General features: G+C 40.6%; 1 protein-coding gene and 1 long non-coding RNA gene across 5 annotated transcripts in view; one reads left to right on the plus strand and one right to left on the minus strand.

Moving 5' to 3' along the window:
• Window positions 1-14,180, plus strand: part of BRD10 (bromodomain containing 10) — a 95,043-nt gene extending 80,863 nt beyond the window's left edge. For 3 of the 4 annotated variants that reach the window (XM_067543031.1, XM_067543033.1, XM_067543034.1), the window contains 3 exons: window positions 7,512-7,627; window positions 9,139-9,326; window positions 9,880-14,180. In XM_067543031.1, coding sequence (XP_067399132.1) covers window positions 7,512-7,627; window positions 9,139-9,326; window positions 9,880-13,538 — 3,963 coding nt within the window. In that variant the 3' untranslated portion in view covers window positions 13,539-14,180. Of the gene's footprint in view, window positions 1-7,511; window positions 7,629-9,138; window positions 9,327-9,879 lie in introns of those variants that run through there. The other variant, XM_067543037.1, reaches the window with a different exon arrangement.
• A 435-nt stretch (window positions 14,181-14,615) lies between these two features.
• Window positions 14,616-18,292, minus strand: LOC137149542 (uncharacterized). Its single transcript, XR_010918798.1, has 3 exons — window positions 18,193-18,292; window positions 15,765-15,899; window positions 14,616-15,095 (listed from the first exon to the last, which is right to left on the minus strand). It is a non-coding gene; the product is annotated as an uncharacterized lncRNA (long non-coding RNA).
• Between the last annotated feature and the right edge of the window lie 1,612 nt (window positions 18,293-19,904).

Raw genomic sequence — 19,904 nt, forward strand, 5'->3', positions numbered from 1 at the left:
TGAAGAGATGGAGCATGCCCAATGCAGATTAACTCTTCAGAGAATTTATTCTGAGCATGTGCAAACTGCAGTTTTTAGAGTTTTGTTGTTTGGTCAAATTTGGGTGGATTTTCACAGGAACGGAAAATAAGCATATCCTGGGTATTAAGGTAACTGTGCTGTCAAGTTTCAAGTCTGTGCTCCGAAACATGAAGGTACTAGAGCCTCTTAATTAAATAGTTGTAAGATTCTTTAATGTAGGAAAACCAGCATATTTTCCTCAGATTTCATTTTCTGAAATGGCTAACCCATTTTATCTGAAATTTTCCAAAACAGTTCAGCCTGAGGCAGACTTGTAGCATGGAAAATTTCAGCCTTTATGGTTTTAAGGTTTACAAAGTTATAAGCAACTGAAAACAGGGTCATATAATGGAAAGTGTTAGGTAACCATAACTTAGCTATCTGTTCCTAGCAGCTCCACCTACAGTAATGAAAATAGTGGACCTACTAAGAAAGTTTTTTCAGTTATTCTGTGTCTGGATATATCAAGCAGCTTGATCCTAGACTCCACTGTACAATTTAATATCTTTTGCTTTAGTCGTGGGTCATGTTCATCCTTCAAGAAAAACTGATCCTCTTCTGTACTATTTCCTGATTTCTGCTAGATTTGTAGCAGCCTAATGGTATAGATCATGAGTGTCCAACACATGGCCCTTGAGGAGGACGTGTTAAGAAGAAAACGTGTATTTGATTATGAATTGAAAATGAGCTGCACCATTCATTTTTAAACTGGAGTTTGAATCAGCCTCATCACTGTGTCCTTCCACATTGCCTCCCGCCACTTCTCTTGCTGCCGCAGCACCTCACAGAATTACTTCTAATATGATCTGGGTGCTCTCTGAGCTGCTGCTATCCTTTCTCTGCTGCAGCTGCCCAGCAGCTCCCCTGCTAGTTTACCTGCTACATGCAGGGAATCGATTCATTGCTTGCTTTCTTGCTGCTCTGCAGGAGTCAAAGAGATGCAGGAAAAGGAACTTGAACAAATCTGCCTGAGCCTAAGGGAGTATCTAGCAAAGGGTGGTGGTTCCCCTTCCCCACACAGGCCACAGCAGCCCCAGAAAGGGTAAAAAGAGGAGAAGCTGAAAACATTCAACCAGTTACATCTCCCTGATTCTCTGCCCCAGCCCAGGTTAGTGCATCCTGAGGGCTGCTTTTGTCTTATGCTAGCTGGCAATATCTTCTAGGAGTCATACACAGTGTGATCTAGCCATTTCCTCTTCTCACTTCCAACACACGCTTTGTGCCAGGGGCTGTATAGAGGGAGTAATCAGAACTGACTATACTAGCTATAGCTCCAGGGGAATCCGCAGCTGCAAACTTTTGGGTGGTTTCTCTTCACTTTCACTGCCTGAATGGTACAAAGGGAGTGGAACCTGCCCTAAATATTGATTTTTGGCACCTTAAGTTTTCTGAAATTGTTTGCCCCTCAGGCTGAAAAAGATGGACATGACTGGTATAGATTTTGTGATTCTTATTTTGGCCAGTTGTTAATGTAAAGCCTGTGGGGCTCAGGATTTGTATCCATTTACAGTAACTGGTTTCTGTCCAGAAGAGAGGACTCGAACAAGTAGAACTACTGGTTTTTCCATGTCTCTGATTCCAGCAACACGCCAATGTCTTATCACACTATGGGACATTTAAGTAACCAAATTTACACAGGCAAAACTGTTCCCTTTTGTGACTGACTTGCTACAACTTGCTTGCCGAAGTTCTTGAAACCATAAATAATTGATTGGGGTATTACCAAAACCTTAGTGCAGGGGTGGCCAACCCACGGCTCGCGAGACGCATGCGGCTCTTTGGTCATACAAAAGCGGCTCGGGGCTCTTTGCATGCGCTCTTTGCAGTTTGTTCTTTGTGGCTCTTTGAAATTGACAAGCTTTTCCAGGGAGGGTAAGAGAGGAGGGAACTGACAAGTGAAATTGACAAGCTGCTGCCAAAATTGACAGATCAGCAGGAATTTTCCAGGGAGGGTAAGAGATGAGGGGAAACTGAAAAGGTAAATGTGGCTCTTCGTCTCTGACTGGTTGGCCACCCCTGCCTTAGTGAATTCACTAAAGCTCTGCAACTGATAAACTAAGTAAGCCTATAAAGACTTCACATATAGCACCCATGGAAACTTTGCTGAATCAAGCCCTTGTTTTTATGAATATGTGGTAAAAGTATTTTTGTTGTCATTTAGTTGACTCTTAGTTTCATTATCTTTGATTCACCTTTGTGAATGGTATATTCCTGTAGGGCAGTGGGTTTTGAATTTTAAGGGCTAACATATAACATGAAATACAGTTGTCCTTTGTGTACCACCTTTATAATTTTTGTTCAATGTAGTTATATCAGGTTCTTGTTTTGATAAACCAACTGATTGTGGAAAAGTAAATATGAAAAAGTAAATAGTTGGAAAGGTGAATGATAGAGTTTACTCTCTCTCGAGAATTGCCTGCTGTAACAAAGTGAAAAATACAATGACAAAGTGGAATCACAAAGTGCAAAATCTGGGCTTGCTTTTGGGTTACATTGGGGTGGAGAGTAAAGGGATATATTCTCATCTTAATGCACAGGGATTTATACATGCAACTCCCTTTCCATTAGGATAAAAAAAATCTGTAAAATTGTCATACTGTTGAAACATTTTATTTTCACCTACATTTAGACTTTCTCTTACTACAGCCAGCTTCTCACTGCCCTGCCACTTCTTATTCTGTAATGTCTGTTAGTATAGCAGAGGTCTAACATATAGCTGTGTTCACTGAGATCACTGTTGAGTTCTGGTAGTTCCAGATAGTCCAGCAATCACTTCATTGATCGTTGTACTCTTCTCAGGATTCTGTTATGGGGAGAACGTTGTTGTAACTAACCAGGTAAAATTGGGATGCGACATTGATGAGGAAAAAAAATGTTAACCATTAGGTTAGGATTTACAGAAGTTTTTTATTGTAGTCTTGCACATTTGACTGCTAAGAGAGTACATATGTAAGAGAAACAACATATTACTCATTTTGTATTAGAAATTAAGACTTATTTTCTGTTAAAGGAAGTACTGTTAATATTAATAGTCAGCCACTGAAAGACTGAGGTCTCATTTGTGGGAACAGCTTGATTTTCTTGGCTCCCTCTGCACGTCTTGAAGTTAAAGCAGATATTTTTTAAAGAAACATTGAGCTGAAGTTTGATAATATCCCTGTCAATTCCATAACCACAGAAGAAATTCTTAATTATATAATTAATGCAGAGATGTGTGATGAGTTTTTAGACGTTTTTTCTGAATATGAAATACAGTTTACAGATTTTTGTTTGTTTCCAATCCTACTCTTCAACTGACAACTAAAGCCACATATTTTTATTTATTTATTTTTATATATATATTTGGTTTTTTTAAATTGGAAATTATGTTGCAGAATTTAAAATGCACATCATTGACCTGCAGCCACTTTTGCAGTTAAGTAAAATGGAAGCACCTGTGTGTTGTATGTTAAATGCCGTCATAAGGCCAAGTCCTGCATTCTTTAGTCACCCAAAGCGCCTATTGAAACTAGTGAGTCTGAGTAAGAATTGTTGTAGGAGTTGGCCCATAACTAAGGCAAGAAGGGCATTCAAAACATTCTGAACTTAAAAGTTACCAATTTTTTTCTTTAGGTGTCTGATGTCCAAAGCAGCTGCATTTCACCAGCTCCCTCTCCATGTAACATCACTAGAACACACTAGACTGGTGATGTCACACATTCCACCAAACCCCGCTGCAGAATGGAGCAGGCCTATAAGGGTAAGGTAAGTTTTCTCCTTCCACCACCACCCTTTTTGAACAATATTGCATAGTTTTGTAAGATTCCTAATATTCTTTATTTTATATCCCTTAGGATATAAAATAAGAATTTTTAAAAATCTTATAAAACTGCATAATATTGTGGTTGTGTGTGTGTGTGTTTAAAAAATAAAAGTTTAGTCCTTACCCCCTGTATGCATATCCTGGCTCCAGTCTGCTTTGGGGTTCCATGATGAATATGCCATTAGCAGACTAGTGTTTGCTGGGCATCACGGAGAGTGGAGTCAGCATTCCATGGCTGCTCTGGATGTCGGAAACCTAATTTTTAAAACAAGGTAAGTTTTAAGTTCAGAATTTGTTGACTATCTCTCTAAACTTAGTCATATGGGAACATTCAGCACATAATGCTAAAGGTTTTTTTCTTTTTGTTACATTTAGTTATAAGTTAAAGAGCACATTTTGCTTTAGACAAACTTTTGATCATTTGTTCAAAAATCCAAATATCATAACTTATTGATTCCAGAACAAAAATACTTATTTTTTGCCACTGCCTATAACTAGGAGTCACATTGGGGAGAAAAAGTTGTGGTACTACTATTACTCTCTTCCAGCTCTGTCCTCAGTTTAAAGCTCCACCTACAATCCCAAAGTTGCTAGATATTTCTGTTAAAATGATCAGTAGAGAAATAGTTAAAAATGTTGACTGTAAAGTGTTCTAATCATGCTCTGGAGTAAGCTCAAGGAAACAAATTGTAATAGTTCACATTTCTCTTAAGAACAAATGTTGAACCTCTGCTAAAAAAGTGTTTGAGGGAAAAGATCCTTACATCTTCAGTACAGTGGCTTGATGTGGAGCATCTCCACTTCCACTAATACAGTCCATAGGATTTTGTAATGGTTGGAACCAATATATATACCCCCTCACTGAGGGGAGGAGTTGTGTGTGGAATCATAAAGTGTCAGATCTATTAGTCACTCTATGGGAACCCCTTCTGTAGTGTTCCTTGACACCCTCTTCTTTTGTGCAGTAGAATCATACTTGTTTCACTGCATATGGCCCTTTCAGTGCCCACAGAAGAAAAGCAGCATTTGGTCATAAGAGGCATTTTTCATTCCATTTGTTTGTAGATTCGGCACAGCATCAAGTCACATTCAGAACTTTATTTTTGAGACAATAGAGACTAGAAACATACTATTTTTAAATGAAGGTTTTATTTCTGTGGAAACTAGTGGGCCACCAGGGAAATGCTTGTATAGATGTAATACCATGAGCTGGCTCAATCCGCTCCCTGTCCATAGCTGTGAATTACTTTTTTCTGTAATAAAGAATACAAGGCTATATGTTCTATCATAGATGTGAAATAGAATCCTGATTATTCTGCACTTGTGTAGGAAATATAATGCTGGGTTTTGTAATGTACCTCAGGTTTATAAACACGTTTTCTGTTGTCATTGTTTTTTACTAATTTTATGTATGAAGTATGCTAGGAGATCATTTGTTCCACCAAGGGCCTTTCCACAAATCACCACTATCTCTGAGCTGAAAGTGACATTGAACTGATAAAGATTCAAGGCCATTTGTTTTACTGGAACAGGTTTTTTTCTTCTCTATTGTGTGCTTTGAACATACATGAGGAAAGGGTACTCTGCACATTCTATTCTACTCATTTTTATTCAGTGGGTTATGCAGTGGGTTTATCTCCAACAGCTATAATCCAGGATCCTGAGAAAAATGAAGAGTTGAGATTCAAAAAGATAACTAGATTTCAAATAAACTGTGACTTTTTTTGTATCATATTCACACAGAAATGATTGGGAAAACAAACAAAATATGGAGTTATCCAGAGATTTTAATCTGGATGACGTGAATTTTCTTAAGAAATTGCATTTAGAATTTCCTATTTTGCTTTTTAATTTAAGAGAAATGTGACCTCTACATATCTGATGTTCCCTTCTCAGGTGATCTTAATCTAATAAAAAATCATAGTCCATTCTTATTCTAAAGCCTATGCTTGTGCCAATTTGGTCAGCACATGATACAACTTTAAAATAAAAAGTTTATTGAATGGCCCCATCCACCTAATATAAATTCTGCTTTCCCTGCCCAAATCAGAATATCAGTCATCTCTAGATGTAATAGAGCCTCAAAAAATCTGTTTATTCCATCATTCTTTGTTCCTTCCAAGTCATGTTTCATGTATTAATCCCTCTTTATTTTATTTGTCTTAACCTGTGCTGAATTCAAGACATCTACAGTATCAATGTCCTGAAATGAGTCACATTCTATTTAGTTATTTTAATATTTTGTTTTTAGTGTGATCCATTTTATGTATTCCAGTAGTACTATATGATATACAAATGCATTTATTTCTGTAATTCTCTGTGTGGTATTTTAAATATAGTCTTTAAAATGAAAAATAAACCTACTCAAACTAACACTGTTTTACTACTGTAAATAGTTCTATTCACTAGTCACATGAGCAATCAATATCAGAATTCTAATTAGGCTAGATTGCACATATATAACATTTTTTATTATAATATGTGGTGACAGCTTTTCTCCTTCAATATTTAATATGTGCAGCGTGACCAACTTACACATGGGGAAATTAAAACACATAATTTCCTGACTCTTCTATATGTTAAATCTTAAGCATAAATTGTCATTAATGTATAGTTTTTCATTTAAATACCTTGTTTTTTGTAATTTTAATTAAAGAATAAGCAATGAACAATAAGTAGTTCATTCTGCTGTATAAAATTCAAATGATTGCCCATCATAATAAAAATAGTGAACTAAATTTTCAAACAATCCAGCAACCTGAATAATCATGTGGTGCACTGGGGAAGTCTTCTGGGGATGGGTGGAAAGGAATCCTTCCAATAAGCCATAGAGAGGTCACTACTGCAGACTATTGAAGAGCTGCACTCCAGGCCCCAATCCACCTCTTCCTCCAGTCAGCTGGCCCAAAACTCCATACATTCTGGCGTACAGATAGCCCTTATAGAGCAGAGCTCTGTAGCAAGCTAAGGGTGCAGATCGAAGTTGTAGATGAGTTCCCAACTCTTGTCCCTATTTCTACAGCTGAACCATGTTGTCTTTACTATGTCAGTATCCTCCATGGCAAGAGAGAATCTGGGATTTGGTCCACTGAGTCCCAAAAATAATTTTTCTGAGAAGATTATAATATGAAAAATTATGATAAATTTCTTTTTGTAAAGTGTCTATGTAAATCATATAATTTATAAAATATATACATTTAATTAAAAACAATGTTCAGGTTTGCTGTGATAATTTTAGGCCCTAATCTTGTAAACATTTATACATAAAACTTTACATACGTGAGTAGTTCCCTTGAGCTCAATGGGACTATCTCACATGTTTAAATTTATTCATGGAAGTAAAGTTAAGCCCATGTCTAAATGTTTGCAGAATTGGACCTTAGTCCCAATTTTCAGCATCCTAAAAAGGTAAACATTTCTGCAAGAGTCCTTTATTTGAGGAGTCTGTTTCTGGGTTTGTTTGCAATATAAATACGCTATATAAGATTGGCATTTGCTCTATTAAAGCTGAGAATGGACAGCATTGATGAAGTCAAATGTAATGTGTTTTTAGTTTTGAATTTTCTTTTTTATATCTTGCATGGAAGTACATTGACATTGGTGTCAGACTAATATATTTATTAGATAAATGGTATTGATATGTTTGCAGGGAAGATGGTACCATCGGAAACAAGCAGTAAAGGAATTGCACTGTACATTGATACGACTGCTAAATGAATTGTTACCATGGGAACCTAAGCTAATGAAGGCTTTTCAAAGAAACAGGTAATTAGGTACTCTTCAGAACAATAATATGAGAGAAATGAACAAAACACAGAATTATATTTTTTTTTAAATATACTTAATTGATGCTAAAATCATGGTAACAACGATCCTTTGTGGTTATGTGACAGTGTTTTAATTTAAAGAGCTAGATGTTTTAGTATTATGGAGGAGTGCTAATGACTCCATAGAGAAGGTTGAGCAGAGCTTTCTGTTTAACCACTGATATTCCAAATGCCCTAAAATTCCCATGCATACTCAAATGGTCTTTAGAATTATTATGCCAAGTCAATGCCCAGGGTAGAATTAATGGTGCAAATTTGGATTCATTTGATCTCAGGGTTCTGAGATACAATACCTTTAACTGTCAATTCAATTATCCTGTTCTTACAACTCTTTTTGCACTCATGGCTCAAACTTTGGCATTGATTTCCATGAAACAGATTACCTGATTGGACTGACCTCAACTGGTGTCAGATTTGACCTCAACTGATGACCAGCATCAAGTTCCACATCAGGGAAGCTGATTTTAAAATGTTGTTAATAGGTCTTTCCAGCTCTGTAAATTACGCTTGACCACTTTGCCTGTTCTAGACAAACCTCCAAAGACTTGCTAGTTGTTAACACCTAGTACTAAGGATTCCCCCTTGGTCATCACCTTTAGTTAGCAATGTCTGATCCTTCTGGTTCACTGTGATATATTCCAACAAACTGTAGAACTCCTCAGAGCAGTAGTGCAGAACAGAGGACAAAGAGAGTACATGGCAGTGTGTGAATGCTAGGACAGATGTGGAGTTCTGGTGGACACTGAGAATATACAAAATAGTGTTTAAAATGGAGTGAAGCTACTCTTATAGTCCCATCTTCCTGAAGTATATCTAAGGGAATATCATATCAGACACTGGAGGCGAGTGGCAGCTGATGTATCAGCCCTGAGACTTGAGGCTTTTTAAAAATTCTTTCATATATTCTTAGATTTTTTGAGCCAAGGAGAAACATTATGATCATCTAATTGGACCTACTAAATAACACAATCCAGAAAGCAGAGATCCCTGATTTCTGTAGCTGCAGCTGTATCTCTCCTCAGATGTCAGAGTGAGCTCCGGGAACTTGCTACAACTCATCCCTGAACCAATCCAGCTACACCTAATATAGTGAGGCTTTGTGAAAGTGCAGGAAGGCAAATGATGGCATAGAATTGTGTTGGATACAACACAGAAAGTGGCAGATATTGTTAGCAACAGGTCAGATTTGATTTGGTCCCAGTACCTATTGCCAGCTCCTGGGGGACAGAATTTTGGTTGTGGCAAGAAGGGAGACGTTACCATAGCTTGTTTCCTGGTTTTCAGAGAGTTTAACTTTAGCCAAACCTGTGCTAGGCAATCTTAACTATATGTTAACTAAGTTTTTGGGCAGTAAATATAGGCACAAGTATGAACAGTTAAGTATTTCCTTAATAAAGTATTTAAAATAGGTTGCAGAAGTTAGTCATCATGCCTGACGTTCTGTTCAAGGTCTCGATTGAAGAAGGACTTTGATGATTTCAAAAGACAGCCAGACCATGATAAATTTACCAGAGAATTATGGAGTAATGAAGAAGGTGAAGTTGATACTGGAAAAGAATCTTTCAATGCAGTAACCAGTAAATCTTCAGAATCTGCAGAGCATCTGGAGATCCTGCATAAAGATCACTCAGAATTTGGTAAGCACTTAAGTGGGATTTAGTGACCAGTTTTCCCACATCTCTTGTGGTTTTTTGTTTTTTTGTTGTTGCTGTGTATTACATATTATCTTTACTCTAGTGAATTATAATGGTTTAGATTCTGTGCTTCAGTTCTTGGGAAACATAGCTGAGAGAAAGGTTGGGCAAAGTGGCTGATGCTGCCTTTGTGCTCTCTGGATTCTGGTCTTTGAGGGGGGGAGCTGAAATGGCACCCCAACATAACTTAGAGCTTAGAACTTTTGGACTTAGTGATTTCTGAAATGAAATTCTGTGCCTGCTCAGAAGGATTTGAAGTGTAAATTGGCTGGAGCCTAAGTTATTGGGGATTTTTAAAAAATGTGTTTAAGCATGCAGTTAATGAGACGATTAGTACTGTCATCACATCAGAAACTGTTCTTGACATAACAGCATGCTTATGAATTACTGCATTGCTTTTATACTAATAAACACTAATAAATTATCTTATAGCTGTGTCAGTTGCAAACGTAACTTGTGATATCTCTACAATTACTTGTTTTAACTCTTTCTGCAGACGAAATGAAACTATTAGAAATAGATTTTCCTGCAGAAAGGAGCAGACTGCTGAAGAAAGAATTGACTTCTAAAGAAATACAGAAGACACTGCCCAAATCTATGAAACGTCAGTCCAAGCAAAATAGTTACCTGGATGAGAGCACAAAAGACATTTCACCAAGGAAAAAAGTTAAATTAAGCATAAGTGAGACTACGGTTGAGAGCACAGAAAGTGAGATGCAGACCGACAGTTGTTTGAGTGAACTGAAACAAAGTGAGCTACCATCTCCAGTATCGTTTGCCCTGACAGATTCTGCAATATCAATATCAAGCTTTCTAAAAGGGACCAAACCCATCCAAGCTTTGCTTGCTAAGAATATTGGGAACAAAGTGACCTTAACAAATCAGCTGACACCCCCTATGGGCATGAACATATTTGCTTCTGAAAAGGCAGTTATATCGCCTGTGGAGTCATCCCCACTAAAGCCAGCATTGCCCTGCCAGACTAATTCAAAGAGTCCTTTACAAATGGTATACAAAATGCCAAGTGGCCATTGTGTACCAATAGATTTCAATAACAGCTCAGTGAAGATTCAAATGCAGCCTGTGATTGACCCTAAAACAGGAGAAAAAGTCATGCAGCAAGTTCTTATTTTACCCAAAAGCTTTCTCATACATCACAAAGAAGGAAAAGCTGTGGCAAAGCTGCACTGCACATCTTTCCCACAGACAGCACATGTTAATGATTCTTTAGCACCGGTTCTTGTAAACCCAACTGTAGATGCTACCACTCAACTGTCTTGTACAGTTTTTAACAAGAGTATTACACATTTGTCACAAGTGACTAGTCCAGTGAACATATCACAATCTTTATCCTCTGTAACTTCAACAAGTAACTTATCAGCATCAGCAGTTAAAATGAGCCAAAGTGAGGCTTGCAAAACCAAGACTGCAATTTCATCTGCCACATTCCCTGTACCGTTAGCTTCATCCATTGTTTCCACAATAGGTCAGCCTTTGACATCAGCAACAACACTAAGTGGATCTACGAATACTACTTGTTCCATCCAAAGTCTAGCACCACTGCAGACTAGTGACACCAGTGAAGCTAAACAGGAGCTGAAAACAGTGTGCATAAGAGACTCGCACTCCATTCTTGTCACAACACGAGGGGGGAACACTGGAATTGTTAAAGTACAGACAAACCCAGACCAGATTTCACCTAATACTTTATCTCCAAATTCAATTTTCACTTATGCACCTCAACTTCAGGCATTTTTTATTCCAAAACCCACAACATTGTCAACCTCTACTTTTTCATCCGTAGCAACAGCCACATCTAGTCTCCCACTGTTTGGTCAGTCTTCTGTTTCTGGGTTTGCACCCTCAGCGTCTTCTGTAACCATTCCAGCCATTCCTGCAGGCTTAAACCAGATAATAGGGAAAAATCTCGAATTTCCATTAGGTCAGCTCCCCACTAGTGGCAGTTTGGATCAAGTGATAGAGAAAACTCAACAGGTGTCTTCTCCTAACTTCTTTTCCTCCATTTCATCAAATAACACTTTGTTGCCAGCAGCTCCAAACAGTACTGTTAATGTAATTAGCATTTCTTCAGGAAATACTGAACAAAGTAACACAGGCATTACCCAGACTCCTTCAACACAGCAAGCAGTTGAAATTAAAAACAAAAAATATCCTGTTACACAACCTGAGACTGCTACAGCAACAAATGGAGATGTGATCAGTGGTACTCCAATTCAGAAATTTATGTTGATCACAAATCCACCTATTCTTTCTCCTTGTGGAGCTACAGGAGTAAATATAATACCTGCTCCAACATCCACTGGTGTTAGTGCCCAGAAATTAGTTTTAATTAATACTCCAATTCCAAGTAGCCCATCAAACACCAGTCTAATTGCAGAATCATTAAAACAGGCCCTTCCTTCCTCCATAGGGAAAACATATGTTAACACCCCAGAACAACGTCAGTTACTTCTAATTCCATCTACAATGGGAGCACCAATAAAAGTAAGTTCATCACCTACTGTGTCTCAAGTAAAAGATGTTAAAATTGGACTAAACATAGGTCAAGCCATTATAAATACCACAGGCAATGCACAGCATGTTCCACCAATTAACATATTGCAGTCTGCAGCTCCTAAAGGAACAGATGACATAAACAGCAAGGGTTTTATTTTGCCTTTGTCAACAAGTGGTAGTTTGGTTCCAGTATGTTCAAGTTTTGTGAGCCAGAGTATTACATCTGCTAATAAATCTATAGGTGTTACAACAAAAGCAACAAATGCTTTTACAGTAACAACAACAAATGTATGTTTAGATTCTGTTTCGGTGACACCAAGTGGAACTTCTGTTGGGACTCGTCCCACTATTTCAGTTAGTGGAAATGACACTTCAGGAATAAGGCCAGTTTTAGCTAATCGACTAAGTATGTCAAATATTGGAAACACTATGGCCATATCAACTGTGAAAACAGGACATCTTGCTTCGTCTGTTCTTATTTCAACTACAAAACCAACAGTATCGTCTCAAAGTGTATCATCTGCTTTCCAGTTTCCAGTTACAGTTACCTTGCCTGGACCTGTTGCAGCCTCCAATAAAGTTATACAAACAATTCCTCATTTGACAGCAGTTTCAGCTGCTGCACAATGTCTGCCCCTTCCAAAAGGACAGCCCCCCACACCGGTGCAATTTCAGTCACCAGGAATTTCAGCTGCAGTGCCAACTAATGCAAACATTAACAAACATCAAAATGTATTGCCATCAGCTTCACCAAATACAGATAAAATAATTAGTTTTTCCAACTTTGCTTCTCTCCCATGTCAGCAGATGCCTCCTCGTTTAACAAAACCAGTTCATGCTTACTCTTGTGCTCCAGGTGCCTCTGTCATTCAGACTGATACTGCTTCACCAACTGTAACTAACCAGGCAATGGGTCAGTTGAATGAAACTTGTATTCAACAGAAAATAGTTATCAACACCTGTACGCCTTTGGCACCTGGAACTCACATCATGATTAATGGCACTCGGTTTATTGTTCCACCACAAGGTCTTGGACCAGGCAGCCATATTCTTCTCATCTCTGCTAATCCAAAATATGGGCCTCCTTTTGTTATTAACAATGGCCAAGGGGCTCAGGGTGTACCACTTGTTAATACTATTCCCCAGAACATCACACTAGCACAAAGTAATTCATTAAGTTGGCAGACATCCAGACACCTTCTGAAAAGCTCTACAAAAATTGTGAACTCTCTTGGGACAGCAAACACTCTGCCCATCGTACATGCAACACCACAGATAGTAAACACTGCTGCTAAATCATGCGCTCCACCCTCTACAACAACACTGTCTATGTCTCCAGTAATAAAATCCCCAGTTAATGTTTTAGCTAAGTCTTCTTTGGTTTCTGCCATAAATGCTGGTAACCCTCAGTTACCAAGTTGCACTTCAGTATTTCACTTAGATACATCTATCAAGAAACTGTTGGTCAGCCCAGAAGGAGCCATTTTGAATGCTGTAAATACTCCAGCATCAAAAGTGGTTTCTTCTCTGTCTTCATCCCTGTCTCCTATTGCAATGTCCAAAAGCATAAATCCTACCAGTGTCTTCCCTGCTTTTCAGTCAGCTGGCCTAGGTAAATCTGACAAAGCTGCATCCTGAATTTAGAGCGAATAAGCCAATTTCACATGTTTGGGGCATTCTTTGGACTTTGGAAATCATTATAACTATTGAGCATTTCTTACACTGTTTGAAACATACTTTAAATAGTTGATTTCTTTTAATTACTTTATATTAGAGTGCAGCTGTTTTCAGTTTGCTTGTGGAAGATGTGGGGGGAGGATCTGTTCAATTTCCCTCTAAGCTAAGCTTTCAAAGGATTGTTTAATAAAATGGTCAAAAATGACCCAAACTGTTTAATATACATTGCAAAGCATAAAATTTGATTTTAGTGTAAAGGAGTTTAGACATTTGCACATTTATATGTTTCATTTTACAATTTGAACTGTTAGTCAGCATGTTTATAACAGTATGTCTTTTATTTTTGTCAACTCTTATTTTTATTTGATTTGTTTCTGTAAAAAAATATTTAAGCATTGTAAAAATCCAGCCCATGGTGTAAAATTGTACATATTCCTGATCCCTAACAATCTGTACCAAACTATATGTACAAAGAACTATGCTGTCTTATTTATGTTTTGTTTACATAATGTATAGTTTTTTAAGTATTTTAGTAATTTTGGACCAGTGTACTGTTAAGCAACAATGCAGAAGAATCTGCATGTAATAAATCAAGTTGCTGTACTGTTTTGTTTTGGCAGTATTTTATGACTCTGTATCTATTGCATTGTGAAAGAAGAATACAGACATGCACACCTTTGTAGTGTATATGCATTAATACAGAAAAACCTTGCAATATGGCACTTTGCCAAAAAGTATTAGTTAAGCCACAATACTCTGAGCTGTGATTTGCGTTACATATATGATTTCAATAATTATGAACAAACTTCCTGTTTGCAGATTTTGTATTCTAGGAAACTCTCATTCTAAAGTGATACTGCCTTTGATGTTGCAGAAGAAATAATTTTAATTCCTTTCAAAACGATGTTTCTATCAAATCTTTTGTTCCATGTGTTTATGAGGAACTATTTGTTCCTGTAGTAAATTCATATATTTTTGTATGTATAGGAATATTTATTTATCAGTATGGGGGGGAAAAAAACCAACAACACACAAGTGTAGTTTCTACTATTTTAATTTTGATATAGACTTCAGCATGTTTAGTTATTGTGACATGCAAATATATGACCATCTAATAGCCAGTCCTTGCTCAAATAACATCTGATTGTCATCGAATGAAATTCTGTACAAGGAACATGGATAAAATATAACTCGTGTTTTTTGTTTTTTCCTGCTTGGGCTGGGGCTCCACCGATCCAAATCCAGTGGATTGCTTCTCCTTCTCATATATCACTGTATCCAGTCACAATCAGGAATACTCAGCGGTGAGTTCTGGTGTCACTCCCATTAGATCAGTTTTTTCTCTTCTGAAAGGACCAGGCATGCCTACTTACTGTATGTGCTACTTACTCTTCAAGCAAGGTTGTGGCAACTGCTTTAGTTAACAGGAGAAGAAGGAACTCTAGCTGTGGGTAAGGGATGATCAATTCATCAGTTGGTGTCTTCTGTACCTCTTGTTGTCTGGACCCTTTCATGCTCCTGGAGAAGAGTTCTGGTCAGCTCTGTGCAGACACTTCAGCCTCCACAAGATGCCCTTCTAATAATAAGTTCAGGTGCCATGTGTGATTGCATGAGGAGAGGCCTTTTCCTTCTGCTCACTTTGGACAATTCTTTAATCTGTTTCTTGAATTTGACCTTCTTCCAGATCAGAAAAGAAGTTCCCTCTCCCAAATTCAAGGTGCTCTTCACCCCTTCTCCCTAGCATTGTGTGGGTCTCACTCCAGATCACTTGGCTTCTTTTACCATCATTTTCCCTCAACAATTTCCAGCAAACACAAGCTGGTTCACTAGAATTCTGAGGACTCCCTCCTTTTTCTGACTAAAAGATGCCACTGGCTGAACAAGAGCTATCTAAATATATATTCCTTGATATGCCAATCACCATGTTGTTTAGTTAGCTACATCCCAGAAGTTCAGACTTCTTTTTTCATTTACCCAGGGTCCTTTCCAGCTCCACTCAAGAGGAGAGTGCTCTGACCAGACTGTAGGGCAATTTGCTTTTGGGGTCTTTTTCACGTCCTCCTTTGAACTGTTTGCATAACTTTGGATGCCTATTTGGGGAGGACCATGGGGGACCCAAAGCCTACCAGAAAAGTACATGTTTGGTTCTACTATGAAAAGTGACTGTAAAAAATGTTATATTCTTACACAATAGATCTGCTATCTCTGCTGACATGGGTGACAGAAACACACTTTCACTGCTTTTTTATGTCCATTAGCCATGCCACTAGCACATCTTCTTTTGCAAATAACGCAGGTGAACTCTCTGATCCCAAGCTGAGTCTGTAAAGTGAGCATATAGGATTAAGAAATTGAGTGAGAATAAACATGCCATTATGCCATTTTTAAGATTCACTTTTCAGACCAGAACCACTTTAAAGCCATTCAGGGAATCATGCAGGAATCCTGGGAAAAATTTCACCTTTGACCCTGCCAAAGTTGCCAGCAGTCTAAATTTGGCTGGAACTGTCCTAAATTTTACAATTTTGTCCTGGGTGTTTGTGGCAACTAGACTCCGATCCAGTACTCACTGAAGGGAATGGAAAGTCTCAACATCAGGTAGAGTTTGATTAGGTCTTTATCAAATGTGAAAGAAGTGTTTTTCCATAAATTATCATCTGGGGAAGGAGTGTTACTTTAGAGTATGTTAAAAGTTGAATTTCCATTATGAGTCTAAGAAATATCTCAGAGAAAAGCTTCTCACTGTAAAAGCTGCTTTTCTGCTAGTCATTTGTATAGTCAGAGGACTGGGGAAGCTTCACGCTCTATTCTGCAGCAGTCTCAGACTGGTTTTTCATAAAGTTAAGGCTCAGGTTCTCTTCCCAGTTTCTTCTTCAAATGGTTTTCCCCTTCCTATTTGCCCCAAGGATTCTCTCTTAACGTGATTTGTTTAGCGCCTTGAAATGAGAAATTAAAGCACCATCTCAATCCTGGTATAAGGAGGACTCTTCATATCAATCTAAAAGAAGTCTGGAAACTAGGAATTCAGATCAATGGTTTATAATTTTTTATTCCCAAGAAAGGCTTATTAACCTTATAAGACTACCAAGTTCACTGAGTGAGAGGTTGCATTAAGAAAGTTTATCCTTCCTGGAGAAAGAGGCCCTGCCTTCAGTGAGGTCTCATTTCATAAGAGTTGTTTATTTCTTGAGTCAAGAGGGATTGCCTTCTCTTCGGAACTGTAGAAAGCAGCTACCATGTGTGCCTTACCTACCTTACAATTACAGGCTTGCTGTAGCTGCCTTTTCATATGCCTCAATTTGTAAACAGGGCCTGCATGCTGTAATGTAGTACAACTCAAAAATTTTTAGGTACTGACAGTGTTCTGGAATTGAGTGCTGCAGTTGAAGTTTGTCATGTCTGGACAGGCAGAAAGGAACATGGGAAAATGGTCATTTTTTACCTGATAATTTAATTTCTCCAAGACCACATATGCCAGCTATGCACTGCATATTTTCATTTTGCCGGTGGAACTGGGGATTCACTTTCTAAGATTTTGTTCTTCTGAAGACTATTTTGGTAGATTTTTAGTAGAATGACTTTCATTATTACTTGGCAGAATTAAAGAGAGCAGGTTGAGCCTCCTTTTAAAGATGCGGAATGATATCACACTAGTTTTTTCTTTTCTCCTTCTGCTGGTATAGGAGGAGGATTTATGCCAGGGTTTTATCTCGTATGGAAGAAAGCTGAAGAAACCCAATTAGCAGGTTTTAAAAAATACTATTTACACAGTAATTAATTCTGTTTGAATTTTTCTACAAAAGTATTTTTCACTACAATGGAACTTCAAATGACAACATTAAAAATAATTTAGCAAGTATAAACTTGTAATGGAGGTGTTCGTAAAAGTGCTTGTTTGGAGGAATACATGGCAGTCCGATTGCAGTTTTCATGGACTGTTGTGTTTTATAAAGAGAATTATTGGAAATGTATATTCACATATCTGAAGTAATGTTTGATAACTGAAATAACCTGAGATTGACTGCCAAAGAGGCTTGATGATTAAATGATAAAGCTGGGCAAAGAGTAATTTCAGTAATTTTGTGAATACAATTCCTCTCTTCATCATTGTTCTCTACAAATTGAAATGATAGCCAGAGTCAAGCTTACCTAGAGGAACTGCAAGTAAAGGGGAAAAGGACCCTTGATCATTTGCTATATAGCTATGGCTTCTGTTTTTTGGTTTAATTAATTTCATACATTTGGATTTATTTTTAGCAATTTTTCAGTTTTATGTAGATGTCTAAAAATCTTTGTGATGTTCACTAGTGCATTTTAATATATCAATCAGCACTATGTTAAAGCACACTAGAGAACTTTTAGTGTACACCTTGTGGCAAATAGTCCGCTCCACTCTAGTGAGTCCCACACTCGTACAGTTCGTAGTGGGTCAGGGAGTGTCCAGTACCCGCCTTCCCTGAGGAGGGGGGTAGGGACCCGGGCCCACCCGCTCCTTCGGGTCCCAGCCCAGGGGCCCTATGAGCAGCAGCTATCTGCTACTGGCACTGTTTCCCCAGCTGCGCTGTCTTCCCCTGGGCCAGTCTTCCCCCTCCTTCTGGCTCCTTGAGCCAGGTACCTTTCTCTGTCCACAGGACTCTCCACTCTCATCTGTTCCTCCACGTAAGCCAGCACTCCGTATCCTATTCGCGGCGCGGCGCGGCGCGGCGCGGCGCGGCGCGGCACCCCCACTCCTCCAGCTTGTGCCCTGACTGTTTGGGGCGGGGAGCTTTTATGAAGCACCTGGCTGGTCCTTCATTGGCCCCAGCTGCCTCTAATTGTCCCCTGATGGTACATAGTCAGTCCGCAGGGAACAGAGCCCTGAGCATTCTGGGACTCACATCCCTCCCCTCCAGCCCTCTTCTACTGTCGGTGGAGGAGCCTGCTTGGTTGTGGAGCTCCTGGGGCTGCTGCTACTGCTGCTACCACTGCTTGGGGGCCCTGCCGGCCTGCCCCCCTCCTGGCTGGCCAGGGGGGAGCGGCCTCTTCACCACTGCTGCCGCTGCAGCCACCATCACCATTGCTGCTGCTGTCGCCACCACCACCTGCACCACCGGTGAGGAGGCCTTCCTGGGCTGGCTGCTGCTCGGGAGCCTGCTGCTGCTGCTGCTGCTGTTGTGCTTGCTGCTGCGCCTGCGAGGAGGGGACTGCTCGCCATCCCTGCGACCGTTGCTGCTGCTGGGGAAGTGCTCAGGAGGGGGCTGTATTCTAGACTGAGTGACTGTGCCACCTCTGCTCTTGTGGTGGTGGGGCCAGGTACTGTTGTGTCTGTGGGGAGTGGGGGGGGTAGCGTGGAGCCCCCCCCCCCCCGGTTCGTCTGCTCCCCGCTCCGGCCCCCCACCACCACCGTTGTCATCGTCGTCGCCCCCTCTGCTGCCCCCCAGCCACCGTTTGTCGCCCCTCCTCGCCCTCAGCTGGGCCGCTTGTCCCCGGACTGCCTGGGACTTTTGCGGCAGCACGGACTTGGCTCCTTCCCACCACCTGAGCCCACCTGGGCGCCTGTGTCCCCCTGCCCTTTGCCCTCCTCCCCTTGCTGGGTCGGAGGGCTCCCCTTGCTCCCTGCTCTGCCCTCTGGAGCCCCCCGTTTAGTTCAGCCTGCCCCTTGCCTTTGTCCTTCCCTGGTCCCGAGTGTTTGGCTTGTTTGCCCCGCCCGGCCCCGCCCTTCAGCAGTTTTGTTTGTTCCTGCCCCGCTCCTTGGGGCTTTTTTGCTCCTCCCTCCCCCGCCCTTGTTCTGTGCCTGCCCCTGTTCCTCCCCGTACCCCTGTTGCCTTTCCCTGCGCTGACCTGCCCCCTCCCCCGCTCAGTGCGCCCAGGTGCTCCCCAGCGCCTGTGAGCCCCCAGGACCCCAGTGCTTATTTCTTTTGACCCCTATTCACCGCACCCCTTGATGAGCTTGTGACCCCCCCCCCCCCTTCCCAGTGCAGCCGGAGGAGCCGGCACCCCCCCCCGTTCTCGCCCCATCCCCCCCCCCCCCCTTTGCGGCACCCCCCTCCCCAGCCTACAGCCTAGCGGGGAGGGGTGGTGAGCCGTTCTGTCTGTCCCCCTCCCCTGACCGCCCTTGCCCCTCGGTGTTTGCCCCTGGAACCCCGCCCTGCTCGCAGCCTGGCAGGGCGGGGCGGTCTGTGTAGACCCGCCCCCTTCCTCCTCCCTTCCCCTTCCGGTTGCTCGCTCTTCCGTGCCCCCCTTTGATGGATCAGGCGGCCCCTGCGATGGTCCCTGTCCCCTCCCCTAATCCCCTTCCCCCGCCCGCCCCGCTGGCCGCCGATGCGACCGCTGCTCCTTCTGCCACCG

The sequence above is a fragment of the Emydura macquarii genome, unplaced genomic scaffold (genome assembly GCF_026122565.2).
Source record: "Emydura macquarii macquarii isolate MOO-44397 ecotype Brisbane River unplaced genomic scaffold, CSIRO-AGI_Emac_v2 contig_767, whole genome shotgun sequence".
Lineage (NCBI taxonomy): Eukaryota > Metazoa > Chordata > Testudines > Chelidae > Emydura > Emydura macquarii.